The sequence below is a fragment of the Bos taurus genome, chromosome 7 (assembly GCF_002263795.3).
Source record: "Bos taurus isolate L1 Dominette 01449 registration number 42190680 breed Hereford chromosome 7, ARS-UCD2.0, whole genome shotgun sequence".
In the NCBI taxonomy this organism is placed as follows: domain Eukaryota; kingdom Metazoa; phylum Chordata; class Mammalia; order Artiodactyla; family Bovidae; genus Bos; species Bos taurus.
The window spans coordinates 107,451,065-107,475,298 of NC_037334.1; the positions used below are offsets into that span (position 1 = coordinate 107,451,065).

At 36.5% G+C, this 24,234-nt stretch overlaps 1 protein-coding gene across 1 annotated transcript in view; it reads right to left on the bottom strand.

The window, feature by feature from the left end:
- Window positions 1-24,234, bottom strand: part of FBXL17 (F-box and leucine rich repeat protein 17) — a 522,649-nt gene that overhangs the window by 464,391 nt on the left and 34,024 nt on the right. Inside the window, exon 4 of the mRNA XM_024995338.2 lies at window positions 15,605-15,736. Within this exon, the coding sequence (XP_024851106.1) occupies window positions 15,605-15,736 (132 nt within the window). The remainder of the gene's footprint in view (window positions 1-15,604; window positions 15,737-24,234) is intronic.

Consider the following 24,234-nt stretch of genomic DNA (forward strand, 5'->3'; position numbering starts at 1 on the left):
CAGTAATAATTTTCCCACTAGGGAGAAAGAGTTAATTCATTTTTTTTAATTATTTAGTGAGGTTACTTTTGAAATTTTACCACTGAAGGGTCCTACTATGTGCCATGCTTAGCATTTGTTATACATCATTATAATCATATAAATGTTCTGATTAGTTCTAGTTAGATGTTTGAAAGGCAGAGTTCAATGACTTCTTAGCCTGTAGTATACTATACTGAAATTTGCTTCTTCATTAATACTATCTCTAAAGAAATATTGATAACAAAGTTAGTCAGGGTGAGTCTTTATATTTTATTCTACGGAGAATGACTCTATAACCTCTAGATAATTAAAGTAAAATGTTTAAACATCTAAACTGCTCAAGAACTAGGATGTAAAAATCTTCTGTACTCCAGTTAAGCTTCCATTCTGACTTCTAATTCACTGTACATCAAAGAAAATCAACTTGCCCTAACACAGAAAAACTATACCCTTCAGTGATCAGGCAGGTGTTGAGGCCAGAAAGAGAGCCTATTTTCCACAGCCCTTTACCTTGTTTGATCACTGGTTACTTTTGATCTGACACTGCCCTCTCTCTAGTAATGACTTCCCCCTCGAAGACCCTACCTCACATCTGTCAGAAAGAATAAAGGGCATCAAACTGAGACCTGACAACGCCTATGGGCCAAGCGATGGGCTGCCAACTGAATGCTCCCCAGCTCCCACAATTTCCAATTCAGCTCCTTTTGTTCTGGTAGGTACAGGGTTAGGGTACCAATGACAGCAGAAAGGATTATGCACCAACTGTGAAACCAAGCCTTCTTGAATATGTATCTTTTATCTCTGCTTCTTCATCTTCTTAAATGCTGCAAACTTCATGGTGGTTACTATGAAATACATATTCAACAGGTGCAATAGAAAGTTTGTTTAAATCCTTTTCCAGGAGAAAACAAAGGACACAATGTATTGTAATTCAACTATAAAGCTTTAAGGAAAAAGTTTCAAACCCATGGTGTGAGATTAATAAAGGCCAGCTGTCAAAGAGCATGTTAATTGTAAATGAAACCACAAAAGTTTTAGAGGACCACTACTTAGCACCATACACCACCTAAAATGGGAACGTCCCCTAAAACAATGTACATATTCAGAAGAGGCAAGGTTTAGATTGTTAAATTGCAGATTCTCACACTAATTTGGTGCTAATCAGTACTGAAAATAAGTTCCTCCAGTTTTGTTTAAACAATGTGGTGAGTTTTAAGGCATTAATAGCAATAACTTTAAATGCTAGAAATTTTAAAAATTTGGTCAAATACCACTTTGATACCATTTCACTAACAAATTTTCAACTGTCATTAGAATATTGCATGAGTTCTTATATATTCATTAATAAATAACCTTCACACACACACACACACACACACACACCTCATCAGGCATGCAATAAAAGGATTTGCAGAAAGCAGGTTTAGAGGCCTTCTAAGATCACTTTCAAGGTTGTCACTTTTTTTTTTTTAAGAAAGGAAAGGTCAGAAGACGGAAGTACTTGATCAATAATATACCCATGCAAACTTAATATACTTTTAATATTATAATGCATAAAATCAAATAACTAACTTTAGACATGGATAAATACAAAATCTCAAAGGTGAGGAGGAAGCATTAAGGTGATTACAAGTTAATTCCAATAACTGGAGAAATTAGTATATACAACAGCTAAAGAAAGATATGCCTTGATGGAGAGAAAGGGGAAAGGCTCTCACATCTGAAGAATGAAACTCCGACACTGGGCAAATCCATACACCAACTGATACTGATTTATACCTCTGAAGAAGACTGTATGTGAAATATCTCCTATACTAATAGTGACCAACAGTCAGCACTATTTCACTCTTCTTGAAAAAAAAAGTCTATCTCGACTGTAATCTAAAAGTATCATAAAGTATATTATTATAATGTGATGGTTTTAAATAGACTCTAATATATAAAAACAGATGATGCTTATATACACACTCGGAGTGACTTTACAGAAGAAAGTCATCTAGGTATACCAGAAAAAGGTAGCACTTCTAAACTGAAAAAGCACAATTTAATCCAAGGATAAACAATACAGCTTGCTGACCCAATACTTGCCCAATTTTTTCCTTAAGTTTTCCAAATGCCACTTAATTCTCCAAGAAAATGAAGAAATAAACTACATTATTCTAACAAGATACCTATCTATGCTTCTTTTGCTGTATTCTTTCCCTAATTTTTGATTCTATAAAACTATTAGGACATATTAAAGAACCAAAAGATAATAACATAAATGGAACCAATTTATGATACTTAAAAAATAAGAATATAAAGTATTAAAAATTGCCAGTGTAATCTTCTGCATGGTATATCATGGTATATAAGCATGCAATGTCGATGTTCTAATTAAATTTAATGCCAGGTATGTTTGATACATTTTCTGGGTACTATGCAATCAATATATGTATCAAATATTATACTTATCTCTTTCTAACTGCAACAATAAAAGCAAGCTCTTCCAAACAAACATAAATGCAAGATGTTAACTTTCATCTTTTTAAGAAAAATCAAGTGATTAAAAATGACAACAGAAAAAGGACCACAATTCTAAGCAAGCTCAAGAGATTTTTGTTAGAGTTTTCTGAAAGCAAGGAAGGAAAATACACTGGTGAAAGCAATGGAACAACTCAAATATCCTCAATGGAATGCAAACCAAGTATCTAACAGGTAATTTGCAATAAAAAAGAAAACAGCTTTAAAGTCACAAGACTTGATTCAGCTTTTAAAAATCAGTTCTTAAAGCTACTTAATTCTTGAGGAGGACATACCTCTCTCTTATCTTCGAGGAAAGATTTTACTTCCTCAAAGTATGACTGCCATTTTTCTGGGAAGAACACTAATGAAAATCACTTGACATCACTATAGAATAAATATATTTCACCAGTTTAGCCGTTAATAAAAACTGAATCTTTTATACTAAAAGGTATCTTATATATACATCAGATCAGATCAGATCAGTCGCTCAGTCTTGTCCGACTCTTTGCGACTCTGAATCGCAGCACGCCAAGCCTCCCTGTCCATCACAAACTCCCGGAATTCACTCAGACTCACGTCCATCGAGTCAGTGATGCCATCCAGCCATCTCATCCTCTGTCATCCCCTTCTCCTTCTGCCCCCAATCCCTCCCAGCATCAGAGTCTTCTCCAAGAGTCAACTCTTCGCATGAGGTGGCCAAAGTATTGGAGTTTCAGCTTCAGCATCATTCCTTCCAAAGAAATCCCAGGGCTGATCTCCTTCAGAATGGACTGGTTGCATCTCCTTGCAGTCCAAGGAACTCTCAAGAGTCTTCTCCAACACCACAGTTCAAAAGCATCAATTCTTCTGTGCTCAGCCTTCTTCACAGTCCAACTCTCACATCCATACATGACCACAGGAAAAACCATAACCTTGACTAGACGAACCTTTGTTGGCAAAGTAATGTCTCTGCTTTTGAATATGCTATCTAGGTTGGTCATAATCATACTTAAAGTGACTGACATGTACCTCATTAAAGATATTAATTTTTAAGATCTTTCTTTTGGGCACAAAAAGAATTTTTCCAGAAGAAAAATTCAGAATAGAAGGTTCATCTTAACTAACTGTCCTTTTCAGAAAATTTATAATTTTTAAGTATAAAAAGATTAATTTTTAACCATTTAGTCAAAACATTAACAAATATATAGTCAGTTACTATAAACAAATTTAAAAAAAAAAGACATCCCCATTTTTAAGGAGCTTACATGATTAGACTGAAGCCTTGAAACCTACAACAAATTATCAATGGATTAATAGGAAATAATAAAGGAAGTTGACAGAGTACTAGAAAGTAATAAATGTGGTCGAATTCTTAAAGAATATTTAACCAAAACAATCATCTTTCGCTCAGCTTGAACACATATTGGAAGAAAGCAAGATGACAACAGAAAATGTAGAGTAAATAGACTAGTTGAGAACATAATGAGAACAGAGACAAGTAACTGGAGAAATTTTTGTAGTCAACCACTACAAGTTCCTGAAATGATGAATACAGTAGTTTAGCAAGAGTATTTCTGAGTTGTAGATTTAAAAAATAACAAAGCCAGTCTTAGAAATGTCTTAGGCCATGACAGAATCCAGTGGAATATACAATATACCATTATCTTTCACACTGTTTTCCTTTAAGTTCTTCACTCATAAGCTTGACACAATTGTAGTTTATGAAAATATATCATAGGTTACACAATGGAACTGACTACAGTTATATATGATTAAAAAGTACTTATTAATATATCAATATATGTGTATATAAAATTGTGTCCTGCAAGAACTTAAAACATAAAAAATATCAAACTATCTATAACTGCTAGTCGCTTAGTCATGCCCAACTCTTTGCGACCCCGTGGACTGCAGCCCACCAGGCTCCTCTGTCCATTAGATTTTCCAGGCAAGGATACTGGAATGGGTTGCCATTTCCTTCTCCAGGGGATCTTCCCAACCCAGGGATTGAACCCAGGTCTCCTGCACTGCAGGCAGATTCTTTACAACTGAGCTACAAGGGAAACCCCCAAAGTATCTGTAAGTATCATCAAATATTTAAAGTTAGCATTAACCTAGTATGCAGGCATGGGACTGTATTTTGATTCCCACTCAGTGAACCTACAAGTCACGGCTTAACCTAATCATACCTTGTTCTCAGAGGAGTCAAAGCAAAAATCCAGCATTAAACGATCAAGATAATTTTATAATCTGTAGTCGTTTGATAGGCATTTTAAAAACAATGTATATAAATATATACCTTCCTCTTTGTTTTCTCAGAGATATATATTCAATAAGGGGAAAATAAAAGATAAGAATAATCACCCAGACACAGTTTAATTAGGAGTCTGATACATAACTATTTTTCTTCAGATTACAAATTCTCAATATATTCATTTATGTATCACATTACAGTGAATGATAAATACCTAGATATTATGCTTAAATCAAAAATAGTCAATGAAAACCTGGCAATAGACTCAACAAATTTCCTACTCCCAAGGACTCTCCTGGAGTCTATCACAGTTTAGAAACCAAAAATAGTGAAGTAGAGCACTCATTAAAGAAAAATACAATATTGGTCTTTTCTGCAACCTAAATTTTATGTAGCTACATAAAATAGGAAGCAATTGGAGGGTTAAAAAATAAGTAATATCAAAATAGTATATATTTTATCTGGCCTCAATTTCTCAGCTACTAAAAACCAGAAGGTACAGTCCAAGGGAAAGATTTTACCCCAATACTCTCATCTGTAAACTCATTCTAGACCTTTAATAAGAACATGAAGAAAGACAGCAAAAAGAAACAATATAGACAATATGGATAAGCAAAGTCTGCAGCAGAAATAGGAGCAGTCCTCACCACAGGATGTCTGGATGCACTTTCATGACAATGCCTCTTTTGATAATAACTACAATAAAATACTTGGAAAGAAGCATCTTATCACCTGGTAGCCAGATTCAACTATAGTTTATAAAAGACGTTCTGAAAGGCACAACTTAAAAAAGAAAGAAAAAGAGAAATTCTTCTCCCCTAAAGCCTAATCACGAAAACAGTAAATGGAATTAAGTCTTGCATATCTTAGTACACTAACAGCCTTGTGACAGCTATAAGCCAAAACTTCTCACCAGATCTAAGCAACACATCTCACTTGTTGACTGACAGCCTAGATAGGCAGTTGAAGAATGTGTGCTCATAAACGGCAGACTTAATGTACTCCCAGCATTCCACTCTTATTTAACCTTATAAAGTTTCTATTTGCTAAGTCTAACCATTTGGCTCTTTATCTCAACCCACTTGCCAACACTTGAGCACAGAGACTAAGACAGCACTTTCACATTTATATTTGAGAAATAATTTGATTTGTTCCAAATCTCTGATTTTTTAATATGCACTCCTAGAAAAAGTAAACAAAAACTACATTAAAAAAAAAAAAAAGGATCTAAACTACAGAGTATGTAAGTGGAAAATAACACCAGTAAAAGAACTGCAATACTAGGGATAACCTATCAACTATAAATTTTAAACCCAGAATAAATTTATTTTCAGTAATCTAGAATCTGAGCCCCCCCACACACAAAAAATTAACAATGTGCAAATACTATCTGAGTCTCCTATTCCGAGTTTCCCTAGTGGCTGAGTGGTAAGGAAACGTGACGGGAGCCTCAGGTTCAATCCCCGGGTCAGGAAGATCCCCTGGAGAAGGAAATGACAACCCACTCCAGTATTCTTGCTTGGGAAATCCATGGACAGAGGAGCCTGGTAGACTATAGTCCATGGGGTCGCTAAATAGTCAGACACAACTTAGCGACTAAACAACAATAACAACAAAACTTTTAGCTATAATAAATTCTTCATTATCAACACTGGAATACCTGTATCAGTTTTCAACACCAAGCTTGCTTCAACTTGTGATTGTTTGAATCTAAGGAACTCCTATCATCAGCTGATGGGCCCCCAAAAATCTGTGAACTAAATTTAATGTCATTAAATTAATACAATTAGTTAAATAAACATGCTGGGTAAAAAAGAAACAAAAAACAAAACTGACGCAATCCAAAGAAAAATTATTTGGATATTATCGAAGCTACTGCCTGCCCTCTACCACACCAGTCCACAGGAGAAGACACACACACACACACATGCACTCACTCTTCACGGTTTTCTATGCCTTTAAAATGAAGGAATACAATTCAGTTAAGTCCTTACCAAGATACCTGACAAAAAAGATACCTACAGAAGGAAAACAGAAAAACAGTTCTAAAAGAGAGATGGTAAGCTCTACCAAAGAATGTATAATGAATAAAAATGCATTCATTCTGCAGATTGAAAAATACGCCAAATAACATTTTAACTTTTTTTCAGGTTTGCCAAATAACTCTAGCTTTTAATTAAAGTAGATCTTCTGAATATCACTGAACAAAATAAAGCCAATTTTATAAATGGTAAGAAGGTACGAGTCAATGTAATTTTTACAAGGATAAAATTATATTCTAGTTCATCAGAATGGCATGTTGTTAAGAAATATTATCCCAGAAAATAACCCTTGAGAACATGAATGACTCTGGCTGGGTAAACCTGATACATGAAGAACAGCATCATTGATACAGTAACCAGATCAAAGAGATGTACGTACTGCAAAGTCAGAAAGCCATGGACTCTCCATCTTTAACTTATTCTTCAAGCTTTTATTTATAAGCTTAAGTCCACCCACTTTTTAAAGCATGTTCCCAAAATGCTAGAAGAAATACCTTTAAAAGTATATTCAGTTCAACAGTAAGCCATTAGTCACTAAACCAACATTTACTGAATATCTACTATGTGCCAATATGTGGGTGGATGGGATAAAAAGGAAACATGATACTCTTTACCCTCAAAAGAGCTGACAACCCATCAGCAAGATACACCTGTAAACCATGATTTCAGTTACTCATGAAGAGCAACTTGACATCTATCAAAAATTTCAAAATGTATCTGATATCTTAGCTCCCTTTAATTACATTTCTAGACTAGCTCCCAGAGAAATTCTCATAGATAAGCCAAGAGACTTGCACAAAGCTTTTATTGTTAACCTTACCTATAAAGCAAAACAATGGAAGCAATATAAGGGTCCCTTAATGTGAATGGATAAACACGAGATACATACATTTATAGAACACTAAAAGTTTAAAAGAAGGAATTACATATTCATTAAGCTAGATACCAAAAACAACTTAAAAGTAAACAAAGGGGATTGCAGACTGACAAACTACGTGAGACCAGCAGTTAACCCTGTAACATCAGACACAACCACTGTGACCACACACTGAGCAACACTGTACTGCTGTTTGTGGTCCATTATGTTTGCTAAAGCTGTTGGTTTTTTAAGCATTTTAGATCATCACAGTAGTTACCTCTAGAAAGAGACAGTGGTAACATGGGATGTAAGACAAGAGACTTCAAGTTTATTTGCTTTATTAATTCAAGAAGAAACAAATTTAAAAGAAAGGCTGCTGCTAAGTCACTTCAGTCGTGTCCGACTCTGTGCGACCCCATAGACGGCAGCCCACCAGGCTCCCCCGTCCCTGGGATTCTCCAGGCAAGAACACTGGAGTGGGTTGCCATTTGCTTCTCCAACGCATGAAAGTGAAAAGTGAAAGTGAAGTCGCTCTGTCGTGTCCAACTCTTAGCGACCCCGTGGACTGCAGCCCACCAAGGTCCTCCATCCATGGGATTTTCCAGGCAAGAGTACTGGAGTGGGGTGCCATTGCCTTCTCCGACAAAAAGGCTAACAACTGTCAATGTCTAGGTGACGACGGGCTTATATTACAGATGTTACTGCTCTTTTCAGTATTTTGAATTTTTTTAATTTCCTAAAATTAGAAAATATACAAGACTAAAATATTTGACCACATTTCAAATTAGAAATCTCAAACTACAATCCCAGTTACCAAGAGATACACAAATTTCTTATCATGACACTCAAGAAACTTAACAACCTGGTCCCTACCTTCCTTCACAGACCCAATTATGAACACTTCCCCAACTACGATAAAATCCTAATCTTACTTGGACACCCACTACTAACTAGCTGCTGCTGCTGCTGCTAAGTCGCTTCAGTCGTGTCCAACTCTGTGCGACGCCATGGACTGCAGCCTACCAGGCTTCTCTGTCCATGGGATTCTCCAGGCAAGAACACTGGAATGGGTTGCCATTTCCTTCTCCACTACTAACTGGACGTTCCACATATTTTTCTAATGCCTTGTTTTTGTCAACGCTATTTCCCACAGCAGCACTTTTCTCACAAAATGTCTGCTTGCATCATAGTCACCACATCGCTACGTATCAATCAAGACCCAGTTCCAACGCCACCGATTATTAACAGGATTTCCTGATTCCTCCCTGGCCTCTCACAGAAGTACTTATTTTGTGACTGGCATTTCCACAGCACTTATCACTAGAAAAGGATATCCTTTCTTTGGCAGTATAACTTTTTAAATTCCTTAACACTATTGAGTGCCTGGCACACAGTATGTATTCCATTTTTAACTGCACCAAATCAACATCTGAAACAGTGTTAAGGGATAGAGTGGAAAGCTATCAGTTCATTAACTCATTAGAATTTTTATTAAATCTATTAGACAAAATATTTAGCTTCTAAATACAAACTTCATAAAAAATACATTATGTTTATGAAAAGTAAAAAATGTTGCATGAGTGCAATTCTAATAAAATTAATTATATTTATACAGGGTTAATATCAACATTAAACACTCTCCAGAAGACACTTCTTCTCTTTGACAATTTTACTAATTTTCCTAGAAAAGAGTTCAGTGTATCTCTATTAGTATTAGCAGCTCCCCCTAAAAAAAAGTTATTATTCTAGCAAAAGGATCTTCTGCTCATGCTAACAATTAACTTCCTCCTTTGGTGCCTTACAGAACCTGTCGGTAAATGTTTTAAGAGGGATAATGCCTTTTGGAAATTACTGCTTGGTTCAAAGGCATATAGATTTAGCTCCATCTGTGATGTATCCAGGCAATCAAAGGTCTTGAAGACAAATACTCAGGAATCCGACATATCTGGGTTAAAACCTTGACTGTGACATTTACCTATTGTTACTTAATCTTTCGGGGCCTCAATTTCCTCATCTGTAAAATGGAATAAGTGAAAATTAATTATGTGAAACTACATTGTACCTGGGTACATGATAAACACTCAGTGAGATAACAACTACTAAGTCTTTTTAAACATCAAAAACTGAAAGCAGAATTCTGAAATGTAGTAACAAAGACAAGACGAAGCTTAATAACTTAACGTCACCTTCTCTAGAATGCCATATTTGTGCATCACTGTTTACTGGGAACTACCACTCTTGATGCAAGTAAATGCTTTGTCCATTCAGAGGGGAAAGGCAATGAAGACGAGTATCTACCCTAGGAGACTCTGGAAGCCAAAGTGAGTACTTACAAAATGCAGTCCTTCATAAATGTACATCACTTATGTCTGGGATTACAAGTAAACTCACTTCTCAAGGAGTATTTGAGGAATAAGATATCAAGAATGTAGTGGGGGTACTGGAGGGTAGCAGGGACCAAATCCCTTAATATATTCACTCAAAGTTGAAGAGTCAGGAAAAGACAAGCCTTAATAGAATGCTGAATTAGTTACTGCTATTTAAGCTTTGATGCAAATGTTTACCTTACTTACCCTAATTGATGATAATATGGCTACCAGTCTACTCACTTAACTGCTTCAACAACCTCAAATTACAGCAAGCAGCAAAAATAAAGAATTAAACTGTGTGGGTAACTAACGGATGAAATCAGAACAGTCAGCGACAGTGGGCACTGACAATGGCCAGTTCAAACTGGTAGACTCCAGAAAGTGAACTCTGATCGGGAGAGGAAGAAAAAAGCTTTTAATAAAGACTCCTACATTTGGAACTATATGCAGCATATTAAAAAGGAGAGACATTACTTTGCCAACAAAGGTCCATCTAGTCAGAGCTATGGTTTTTCCAGTAGTCATGTATGGATGTGAGAGTTGGACCATAAAGAAGGCTGATTGCTGAAGAATTGATGCTTTTGAACTGTGGTGTTGGAGAAAACTCTTTAAGAGTCCCTTGGACTGCAAGGAGATCCAACCACCCCATCCTAAAGGAGATCAGTCCTGAATATTCATTGGAAGGACTGATGCTGAAGCTGAAGCTCTAATACTCTGGCCACCTGATGTGAAAAGCTGACTCACTGGAAAAGACCCTGATGCTGGGAAAGATTGAGGGCAGGAGGAGAAAGGGACGACAGAGGATGAGATGGTTGGATGGCGTCACTGACTCAGTGGACATGAGTCTGAGTAAACTCCAGGAGCTGGTGATGGACAGGGAGGCCTGGTGTGCAGTCCATGGGGTTGCAACGAGTTGTACACAACTGAGCGACTGAACAACATTTTGTACTTCACCTCAATCTCTTTTAGTCTGATCTGCCTAAGAACAAGTCTGAGGTAGTACTATCTCCTTTCTACAAACAAGGAGATCAAAGTTCAAAAATTAAGATAATTAACTGCATCACATGATTAAGAAACAGTTGGATCACAGGATGAATTCATTTCAACTCAAACTTAAGTGTTTGCTCCATCCATTCCCTAAAATGCTTCCAGCCTGGAAGAAGGACACCAAGAGAGGTGAATTAGGTCCTACTTCATGCACGTAGGCCCCCAAAGGGTAACAACACTAAAACAATGCTACAAATAATGCTACAGCAGGAGCCAAAGGAGATGTACAGAATTATAAAACTAGTAAAATGATTCACCAGGAGGTTGAAAAAAACAAAAAGTCATAATTAACTGACAGGAAATCAAGTTTTAACCAGAAAACGTACATCATTTCCCAAAAACTTTCTAAAATCTATTCATAATATATTACTAGTTTCTTGGGTAACTCCGAAATCTATACTAGTTCATAACTCTACAAAGTACAAGATGCTAAAAATAGGCCAAATAAATATAACACATATATATCAAATATGCTGACCCTAAGCCTTAGGATAGAAACCATTTTCAAAATCATAAAACTTTAAGACATCTTTAAGACATAAGTACTTCAAGACATCAAGTTGGATAGCAAATGTAGATAATCTAACTGACCCCATCATTTTAAAATTAAATAAAAAGGTGCCCAAAGAACTTCCGTCCAAAATGTAGAGAAGCAGAATCTGGAGCAAGGAAATTAAAAAGCAGAGAAAATATACTTAATGAAGATTCTAGATCATCAGTAACTATATACACAAACTAAACATGGCTTTAGAATAATTTTAGCCAGTCCTGCACAGAAGTGATGTTAATGCTACAGCTAATAGACAACAGACGGCTATACACAATATGCTAGACACCCATTATAGTTGTATTCCTCAGATCTGTTTTTATAATCTATATGATATTTTATAGAAAATGCAAAATATATCCAATCTAGGTGCATGGCACCTGTCTCATTCAAAAAATGACTAAAACAAAAACCCATTATTTGGAGGGGGGGAAGATTTTACATCTAAGTCCTCAATTCTTTGCTTCACCATCAATCATCTGAATCCAAAAATGTCCAGTCATCGTCCTCACTTGACGCCTGCATAAAGCTCCCTCTGGTAAATAACACATCCCTTTCCTCATTCTAACGTCTACCTTACTTACAGTGCCACAAATAAGCACACTCAAATATTCTGCTACTTTGGGTAAGATGGCAAGTTTACCATTTAACACTCAAGATAAAGCTAAGCATTTCATATTTTTAAAGAAAATTTCCCTAAAATCATTTAAACAACAAAATTAAAAATAAACCATAAATATCTGCAAAAACCCATGTACAAGCATCTTATCTTTACAGTTATATCAAGCACACAAAAGCTGTGTCACTGAAATATACAAAGACAATGCTGCCATCTAAAGGCCAAGATACAGTCAGATACTCAGTGTATAGAAAAGCACACAGTTTGATATTCTAAAGTCAGCAAGCTTTACGCTTTAGAAAAGCACTGCACTGTGACTGTTTTCAGGCCACATAATGAAACTCGAACACTCTGGAGAAGGTTCTTAAGAAGATAGATACGACAATTAGCAAAATAATTTGGCTAATGATCAATATCTATCTGTACAGGTAAAGTTCTGCTAGCATCCTTTCAAACACAATATTCTCCTAAGTATCTGTATTAGTTGTTTGTTCTATTAAATGACATTTATTATCCCTGTCTATAATTAAATATACAGTATAATTATATATCTGCATATATAAATATTATTTATCATTAAGCAGATTATTATTTCTACTTACCCTGTTTAAAATATTTGTTGCTAAGGGACTAATGATAATACATCTCAGAGCAAAAAAAAACCCAGACTACTTAAAGTCACAGCTTTGCAAGTAATTCAAATATTTATCCTTATTTCATAATTCCTAAAAATACATACCAAAGTTCCTATGGGAGATGAGTTATCAACAGCTTAACTGTCCAACAGAAAGAGTTCAAATGATTCTCAATTTCTCTTTCTAAATTGAAAGAATTTCTTTGAACTAAAATATAGGAAAAATTACTTCAAATTTACAATGAAATCAAAATATTTACTGAATAACACTACATAAAAAACTTATTTCCTTTAGCATCTAAGTACATAATATCTTTCTAATGGACCATAATATCAAGGATATTTGAATATAACTGGACTTCCCTGGCGGCTCAGACGGTAAAGCGTCTGTCTACAATGCGGGAGACCCGGGTTCGATCCCTGGGTTGGGAAGATCCCCTGGAGAAGGAAATGGCACTCCACTCCAATACTCTTGCCTGGAAAATCCCATGGACAAAGGAGCCTGGTAGGCTGCAGCCCATGGGGTCGCAAAGAGTCGGACACGACTAAGCGACTTCACTTCACTTCAGAACCGTCAAAAAACATAGTTAATTCCTTTGAGAAACCACTGACCAAAATTTTTTGCTGAAACAAAGATGTTTTGAGCATCTTCTGTATGTGGGATTCTATGCTCGGAGCAGGGTTTCAAACTGTAGATCAGTCACCTTCTGGGTGGCTGAAACGCTCTTGGCTTGGGTGCAGAGGCGCCACCTTTGTATTTTGTAGTGTTGATTTGGGACATTAAAAGTGAACAACCAAACAAACAAGACTTTGATCAGGTAGGATTTGTTTTGCCCTTTCTAAATGTCAATTTTAAATTTCATTTTATGTTGTTTTCTCTAATTAATAAAAGGTTTTCACCCTAAAGACAAATAAAAAAAGAAAAATGTTTCTCTGGTTTTGCTCAACAAGAAAACAAATATTAATCAGTCAATAATGTTCCCATTACATGAGAAATATTAAAAACTGTAAGTCGGGATTACCATCTTTTAATTTATCTTGAGTGTAAAGTGGAAACAGATGACACACACAGTCAAGATCTCATAACAACCACTAGTTTTTTATGTTTCCTATGAGTCAAAATTAATACTGCACAATTTAAGGACATTATGTCATTTAATCCTCAAAACCACAACCCGCAAAAAGACAAACACTAATAACCCAATTTGCAAAAGACATTCAGAAACCCTAAGTAGCTTTACCAGGGTCACAATGCAGGAATCAAAAATTCACTCTCTCTGACCCAGAAGACCTTACTGTCTCCAAAAGAACATAAAGACTCGGGAGTGATTATTAAAATTGTATTAAATGTAAAGAGGAATAGGAAGTATTTTTATTATGTAATTTTAGAGAAACATATAATTCTATGTGTTAATAAAAGCATATACTTTTAATTCAATGTTTCAATTTTTTTCTTACTATAATCTTATAAAAAAAAAAAAAAAAGCATTATCTTACTTGAAGTGCTGAGGTTTCTTAGAGACTTTTCAAAACTTACCTTAATACATGAGAGGTATTACTAAATTTTGTAAACTAACTCTAAGGAGGGGGGAGCAACAAAAAGATCTCTTCATTTGCAGATAGAGTTAAAAAGCACATCTTCTTTATAAATCTGATACACGGTCAGGACCATCTTGCCTACATTTTAATGTAGAGTATTTTTTCGACATCAAGAACTCTACTAACGCCTCTGCAGTGACAACTTTTTCTGTTAAAAAGTTTTCTCTTTCTATACTGCATACTCATCAAATCAAAGTTAAATGAATTTGGAATATTATTCTGCTATAAAAAGGAATGAAGCTCTGATACATGCTACAACACAAATGAACTTTGAAAAAATATGGTAAGGCAAAGAAGGTAGATACAAAAGACCACATATTGTGTTCTGTTTATATGAAATGCCTGGAACAGACAAATCCATGGAAACCAAAAGTAGACTACCAGTTGCCATGAGCTAGAAGAAGGCGGAATAAAGAGGGACAGCTAATGGACACAAAGTTCCTTTATGGGATAATAAAACCATTTTAGAACTAGTGATGATGACTGCATAACTTTATGAATATACTAAAAAATACTGAATTGTACATTTTTAAAAGGTATATTTTATGATATGTAAAGTATATCTCAAAAAGAGAAAATTACATGGTTTTAAACAGTGTGTATGATTATCTACACATGTGCTTAAAACATAATATAAATTCTATGTAACACTCTAAAACCTATGTAACTACCAAGATTATCTGTCTCAATTTACTGAATCCCATTTTATGCCATACTAAGTGAAAGGCTCTATTTCACAAATGTACATCTTCTTGAATGTTAAAAATCCCTAACTATCTAAAATTATTATAACCCCTAGGGGAGTCAGAAGGAATGACAACTACATACTCATGTTTGGCAGCCAAATTTCATTTTTTCCAATTAATTTTTACCACTGTCACAGTTTAGGAAAAAACACATTAACACATGCTAATGAAGAATTTTTAACATGTAAGTACCACATATAAGCAAGCATCCACATGACTATAAAATCAAATTATAAAAATCACTGTTTTCAGAAGATTCTTGCTTTGAAGTAGAATTTGCCTCTAAACCACCAAAAGAAATCAGCAGAAAAAACCTGATAACACTGCGTTATAAGGAATTCAAGAGTTAAATGAAAAACAGAAGGATGATAAGAAGTACTTACTAATTTGTTTTCCTGCATGTATATTCTCTGTAATTTCAGACAGCCCTTAGCTATGACGATCATGCCTTCATCTGAGATCTTGTAACACTGGCCGAAATGAATATCTTTCAGTTCTCTGCATTTCGACCCCAGCTGTAAATAAAGAGATTCCGCTGAATGCTCCAAAAATAACAAAGTCAACATATTTCTAGAGGGATTTCCAAACAACTTTTTAAATAGCTATACCAAAGTTAAATAATTATTTATCAATTCCTCTTAAAATAGAATGCAGGCAATCTCTCATTTAAAACACTGCTGTGTAAGCCCTGTGACCTTCTAATCATTTCCTTGCTTCAACTGCCTCACACTCTCCATCCACCAAAAGGCCTAGGTTCCTTTACACTTCAAATTTGTATCTGTGTTACTCTTAAGTCTTTTTATCAGTCATACTGTTAGACTGAAAGGAATAGAGGTCCAAGGGATAAAACCAAAGTCCAAGAAGTGAACCATGATGCAGTGAGTGAGTGAACGAGTGCTTAGTTCATGAGATTCTGCTTCCAGCTCTGACTGCCCGCAATGTGTCCTTTTTCTCCATCGGCCCATTGACACTGTGATAGAGAAAAAAGACTGAATGTGCTAGAGCCAATATTCCAGTTAACACTTATTTACACACTTACTGCAAACACCAAAAGAAAAGGGACTAGTGATTTCCTGATTACTTTCCTCAAGTGTACATTAAAAAGTTACAAGTATAATGTCCCCCTTAAAAAACATGAAGCACCATATAGAACAAATTATATACATTTCTTTCCAAAATCTAGAGTAGAAATTAGATAATTAAAGCAAACGATAAATAAACATTGTTTTATGAGTGTTACATATGAAGAAAGTCATCTTAGATAAAATGAGAAAATTTAGTAAAAATCTATAAATCAAAAATTATCTAAAAAGTTACATTAAAACAAGAAACCCAGTGTTGACAAGAGTTCAAAGTGTATAAATTATTACTAAAAATCATGGAGAATTTAGAAACTTTTTTAAATTTTATAAAATAGGCCTGAAAATTATATGACTCGGCATCTAAATATTTACCAAAAAATGTAAGAAGAATGGATAATTGACTAGATGTACAGTAAAGTCAACACACTAAAAGTTAATTATACAACCTAGATAGTGGGTATTCAGGTGTCCATTCTAAAATTCTTTCAAATTTTCCATGTATTTAAAATTATTCATAACAGATTATTGAAATAATTAACTAAAGGTGTTTGGTAACAGTTAGCTACAAGAAATTAGCATAAGACTTTTTTAAATAGTAAAATAGAGAAAATAACTTAAAGTTATAAATTATGGTGTTTGCATAAAATTGAATATTAGATAACCATTAAATTGAAATAATCTTGGTTCATTTCCAAGGAAAACCATTCAATATCACATTAATCGAAGTCTATGCCCCAACCACTAATGCCAAAAAAACTGAAGTTGAACAGTTATTATGCATACCTACCAGAAGTAGGTCTAGTTACTTCTAGAAATAATGCCAAAAAAAAAGATGTCCTTTTCACCATAGGGGACTGGAATGCAAAAGTAGGAAGTCAAGAGATACCTGGAGTAACAGGCAAATTTGGTCTTGGAGTACAAAATTAAGCAGGTCAAAGGCTAACAGAGTTTTGCCAAGAGAATGCACTGGTTATAGCAAACACCCTCTTCCAACAACACAAAAGACTACACATGGACATCACCAGATGGTCAATACCGAAATCAGACTGACTATATTCTTTGCAGTCAAAGATGGAGAAGCTCTATAAAGTCAGCAAAATCAAGACCGGGAGCTGACTGTGGCTCAGATCATAAACTCCTTATTGCCAAATTCAGACTTAAATTGAAGAAAGAAGGGAAAACTATTAAGCTGCACAGGTATGACCTAAATCAAATCCCTTCAGATTACACAGTGGAAGTGAGAAATAGATTCAAGGGATTAGAACTGATAGAGTGACTGAAGAATTATGGACGGAGGTTCGTGACACTGTACAAGAGACGGTGATAAAAACCATCCCCAAAAAACAGAAAGGCAAAAAACAAAACGGTTGTCTGAGGAGGCCTTACAAATAGCTGAGGAAAGAAGAGAAGTGAAAGGCAAAGGAGAAAAGGAAAGATATACCCATTTGAATGCAGAGTTCCAAAGAATAGCAAGGAGAGATAAGAAAGCCTTCCTCAGTGATCAGTGCAAAGAAATAGAGGAAAACAATAGAATGGGAAAGACTAGAGATCTCTTCAAGAAAATCAGAGATACCAAGGGAACACTCCATGCAAAGATGAGCACAATAAAGGACAGAAACAGTATGGACAGAAGCAGAATACACAGAACTATACAAAAAAAGATCTTAATGACCTAGATATCCAAGATGGTGTGATCATTGACCTAGAGCCAGATATCCTGGAATGTGAAGCCAAGTAGGCCTTAGGATGCATCAGGACAAACAAAGCTAGTGAAGGTGAAAGAATTCCAGCTGAGCTATTTGAAATCCTGAAAGATGAAGCTGTGAAAGTGCCACACTTTTCCAAATATGCCAGGAAATTTGGAAGAATCAGCAGAGGCCACAGGACTAGAAAAGGTCAGTTTCCCTTCCAATCCCAAAGAAAGGCAATGCCAAAGAATGCTCAAACTACCACACAATTGCACTCATATCGCATGCCAGCAAAGTAATGCTCAAAATCCATCAAGCTAGGCTTCAACAGTATATGAACCGAGAACTGCCAGATGTACAAGCTATTTCAACAAGGCAGAGGAACCAGAGATCAAATTGCCAACATCCATTGGATCACAGAAAAAGCAAGCTAATTCCAGAAAAACAGCTACTTCTGCTTCATTGACTACACTAAAGCCTTTGATTTCAGGCAGTTCTACACTGACTGACTAATAATTTCTACCAGTGAATCCAAAAGGAAATCAGTCCTGAATATTCACTGAAAGGACTGATGCTGAAGCTGAAGTTAGCTCCAATACTCTGGCTATCTGATGGGAAGAAATGACTCAGTGGAAAAGGCCCTGATGCTGGGAAAGATTGAAGGCAAGAGAAGGGGATGACAGAGGATGAAATGGTTGAATGGCATCGCCGACTAGATGGACATGAGTTTGAGCAAGCTTCAGGAGTTGGTGATGGACAGGGAAGCCTGGCGTCTGCAGTCCATGGGGTCGCAAAGAGTCGGACACGACTGAGCGACTGAACTGAAAGCCTTTGACTTTGTGGAGCACAACAAACTGTGGAAAAGTCTTAAAGAGACTGGAATACCAGACCACCTGACCTGCCTCTTGAGAAACCTATAAGCGGGTCAAGAAGCAAGTTAGAAACAGACATGGCACAACAGACTGGTTCCAAATCGGGAAAGGAATACATCAAGGCTGTATATTGTCACCCTGCTTACTTTATATGCAGAGTACATCATGAGAAAGGCCAGGCTGCATGCAGCACAAGCTGGAATCAAGATCGCTGGGAGAAATATCAATAACTTCAGATATGCAGATGACACCACCCTTATGGCAGAAAGCGAAGAGGAACTAAAGAGCATCTTGATAAAGGTAAAAAAGGAGAGTGAAAAAGCTGGCTTAAAACTCAACATTCAAAAAACTAAGAATATGGCATCCCATCCCATTACTTCATGGCAAACAGATGGTGAAACAATGGAAACAGTGGCAGACTTTATTTTTGGGGGCTCCAAAATCACTGCAGATGATAACTGCAGCTATGAAATTAAAAGACTTGCTCCTTGGAAGAAAAGCTATGACAAACCTAGACAACATATTAAAAAACAAAGACATTAATATGCTGACAAAGGTCCGTAGAGTCAAAGCTATGGTTTTTCCAGTAGACATGTATGGATGTGAGAACTGGACCATAAAAAGGCTGAGCGTTGAAGAACTGATGCTTTTGAACTGTGGTGTTGGAGAAGACTCTTGAGAGTCCTCTGGACTGCAAGCAGATCAGTCAGCCAGTCCTAAAGGAAATCAACCCTGAATATTCATTGGAAGGACTGATACTGAAGCTGAAGCTCTAATACTGTGGCCATCTGATGTGAAAAGCTGACTCATTGGAAAAGACCCTGATGCTGGGAAAGATTGAAGGCAGGAGGAGAAGTGGACGACAGAGGATGAGATGGTTGGATAACATCACTGACTCAATGGACATGAGTTTGAGCAAGCTCCAGGAGATGGTGAAAGACAAGGAAGCCTTGTGTGCTGCAGTCCATTGGGTAACAAAGAGTCGGACATGACGGAGTAACTGAACAACAACAACAAAAAAAAATTGAAGTAAACACTTGACAAATAAAATGTAAACTGTACATATTTTTATAATATAATTCTACTAATTATGAATGTTTATGTATACACATACATATTTAAACATATACATATGTATAGAAAGGAGATGAAATATACACCCAAGTGTTTACAGTAGTTATTTCTGATCGGTACAATAATGGGTATTGTTTTTTTTTCTTTTTTACCAATCTTCTCACATCTTTTTGCAAATAAATCATTTGTAAACAAAAACTTCCAAGTTTTGTTTCAAATAAAGTAAGAAAGATACACAATTTCAACTATTTTTCTAGGAATGGTGATATACACAAGGCATGTTATTTTAATCTAGGTAACACAATAACCAAATATATATTCCACTGGAAATATAAACTCCATGAAGACAGAGATTTCACTAATGTAGCCCTGGTGCCCATGTCTAATAGTCAGCTGATACTTAGTAAATATTTGTTGAATCACTGAAAAGGTTGATCAGAGTTTTTCATTGTAAAGAAGTCTTTTTGAAAAATGGACAAATAAAGGGATCCATGATTATGGTCCCATATACTACCGTGTTCTATTTAATTCAACAGTTCTAAATTGGGTCCACAGGTGGAAATCAAGGATTCCAGGTAAATGCAAAAGGGAAAAAAAAAGGTAAATTTTTATTTACTTGCTATTCTCTAATGAACTTTAACCTCTCCTTCACTTATTAACAGACAATCATAGTAGTTTAGCAGTATGCATAACTCTATAAACAATAGGAAGCAAAAATAATCTCATGTAACGTTACTGCTGTTGCAGATACAGTGACATAGCATTTTTGTCATCAATTTTCATCACGTTCGTTAGATGTGCTACCAGATCTTACAATACATTAAAAAGGCACATATATTTCTAGAACAAACATACATGTTACTCAGACCAGAGAGCTGAATTGAAAGTCAGTAAGTGAAGAAAGCAGAGCAGTAGTATCTTAGCTCACAACCAACACACCCAACAAGGTCACATGTGTACAGCAGTGAGGGCAAGGCTGGTGTGGAAGACACCAGGGTTCCTGAGAAGTGCAGTAAAAAAGCAGTCAGCCCCTCAGAGCACCGCCCACTGCTGCAGAGCCCGCCCCTGCCCCGCTCAGACAGCAGGGAAAGACGGGTTCACCGAGGGTCGTGCACCACAGAGGGCCGTGCACCACAGCGTCCTCCGACAGGGGCAGGCCATTGGCAGACGAGAGCAACAGCACACTTCTGAAAATGTGAGGATGATTGTTTTCAAAGCGAAAATGGAGGAATTAAAAGAAATAACTCCATAAAATGTTCCAGGATGAGAGGATACGGACTTCCAGACCAAAAGGACTCACCCGTACATCTAACCACAAATGACAAAAGAAGATCTATGCCAAGGCAAATCATCATAAAGTTTCGTAACTGTGGGTATAAAAAATATTCTGCAGATCGCTAGTAAGAAACAGATTTCATACAGAGGGTTAAAGATGAAAATAGCATCAAACTTCTTAATGACAACACTGAAAGAAAGCAATAGAGCAACGCCATTAAATACTGAAGGAAAATTATTTCAAATCTATGATTCTATTAAGTGTGAGGGGTAGAAAAGAGACATTTTGACACGTGCAAATTCTCAAAAAAGACTTACGTCCCATATATTCATACATCCCATACATTCATACATCCCATACAGGAAGTGATCACAGTCTGTGCTCTATAAAACATAAGAATACATCCAGAGAAACAAGGCATGACGCCTAGGTAATAGGACATCTCACAGAACAGCAAGAAGAAGAAAACATTGAAAATAACAGTGACGGTAAGACACTAAGACGACCATTAATGCAAAAGTAGGACAGGGGAGCCTGGTGGGCTGCCGTCTATGGGGTTGCACAGAGTCGGACATGACTGAAGTGACTTAGCAGCAGCAGCAGCAGCATACATTCAAGAAGTCCAGACTGTTGTCTGCTTTAAGAAAATAAATTTAACTAAGCATCTATATATAGATACTAAAACAGGTGGGGGGAGCTGTGGGCTCCATCACTGTTAAGATATAAAAACTAGTAAAGTAAATGAGGACAAAAGGTATTTATTCATTTTGATAAAAACAAAATTCCAAATGGAAAAAAGGTAAGTACACAATTATAAAATGTAAATACTGAATACTTATTTAATCAAAATTAGAACTATTTTGATACTCTGAAGGGATAGGAGATAGAAAAGGATAAGTGAGCTAAATCCTCATCTTTCCATAGCAAGGAAACAGCACAAATGTTCTAAAATGAATAAATCAAGAAAACACACACAGAAACAGACAGGAAATGCTTCTCTACTATTGCGTCCTTCCTGTGAACTCTGGTCTAACTCCTGGTCTCTACACGGATTATTAATTAGCTTACATTAATAAACTGAATATGTTCAGTTCATCTCTGTTCTTTTGCCCCTTGAGAATAAACTGCCCACAAGGAGCACCCTACTTCTACATTTGCAGGACACTGCTGATTCAGCCTAGTGAACGATGACTATGCCCACTGACCAAACTATAGCATTTGCATTAACAGATGTATTCAACTCTCTTAGTAAGCAACATTCCCAATCTAGCCTTTCTGTGTATTAAAGCTGCTGTTTTCCCTCTGCCACTATTCCAATGTCTTATTTGTCAATTTATTCAGATACTGAGCAATAAAGAGACCTCAACACTTAGTGCACCAGCCAGGATTACTGAGAAACAGAAGAGAATCTGGATAAAAGAAGTAACAGGTGTCTATAAGACTCTTAGACATCAACGTCTGTGGACAGCTTGGTAGAGTCTCATGTTAAAACAGGTAAGTTATACTGCTGCAAAGGTCCATTTAGTCAAAGCTATGGTTTTTCTAGTAGTCATGTCTGGATGTCAGAGTTGGACTGTGAAGAAAGCTGAGCACAGAAGAACTGATGCTTTTGAACTGTGGTGTTGGAGAAGACTCTTGAGAGTCCCCTGGAGTCTCCCCTCTAAAGGAGATCCAACCAGTCCATCCTAAAGGAAACAGTCCTGAATATTCACTGGAAGGATTGATGCTGAAGCTGAAACTCCAATACTTTGGCCACCTGATGCGAAGAACTAACTCACTGGAAAAGACCCTGATGCTGGGAGGGATTGGGGGCAGGAGGAGAAGGGGACGACAGAGGATGAGATGGCTGGATGGCATCACTGATGCGATGAACATGAATTTGGGTTATCTCCGGGAGTTGGTGATGGACAGGGAGGCCTGGTGTGCTGCGGTTCATGGGGGGGTCGCAAAGAGTTGGACACAACTGAGCGACTGAACTGAACTGAATACTGCTGCAGTCTGGAAGAGATGTTTAAACCAATTACATGGTGTTTTGACCTTAGCAAGTAGCTCTGATGCCTTTATCTACAAACAAGTGACTGTGACTTTCCATAGAGCAAACAGCCACATGGGCAGGCATACATACATAAGAACCATGGTAATGGTCTCAACAGATATGAGCAGCACAGGACCCTAATAACTTACTAGGGAAGAGCGTCTCGAGGGACAATCACCATCATTTAGTCTCACTGAAGAAACTGATGTTCTATTTTAGACAACCTCATTGAAAATACTAGGAAAGACTGCATCCATATTGGTGTTTATCTGTACTAGTCACGTTACCCCAAATGAATGTTCTAAAGTTCCAGGAATAAATTTAATCAAGAAGGTAAAAGATCTGTACTCTGAAAACTATAAAACAATGATGAAAGAAACTGAAGATGACACAAATAAATGGAAAGATAAACCATTCACGTGGACTAGAAGAATATTGTTAAAATGACCATACTAACCAAAGCAGTCTACATATTCAGTGCAATAGCTATCAAAATACCAATGGCATTTTTCACAGAACTAAAACAAATCATCATAAAATTTATATGAAACCACAAAAGACTTCAAATAAAGCAATCCTTAGGAAAAATAAAAAAGCTGGAAGCATCACATGCTTGATTTCAAGCTATACTAGAAAGCTACAGTAATCAAAACAGTATGATACTGGCACAGAAACAGGCACAGACCAACGGGACAGAACAAAGAGCCCAGAAATAAACACACACACACACACACATTCACACCCAGCCTGCCCTTCAACGCTATTTGCACCTGACATGCCAGGCACAACCCAAACTCTCATTCTTCCAGTAAATGGTCTTAGGCACCTAAGACACAGAACCCAGGATGTCATTTAGGAGGCTATGAATCTCTATCAAGTCAAGTCCAATATCTGGTTCCCTAGGAAAGGTGCATGTTGAATGAACAGTAATAGAAACTCTCCTCTAACTCTAATGTGTCAAGGGTACCCATCAGTCAACTCTGAAG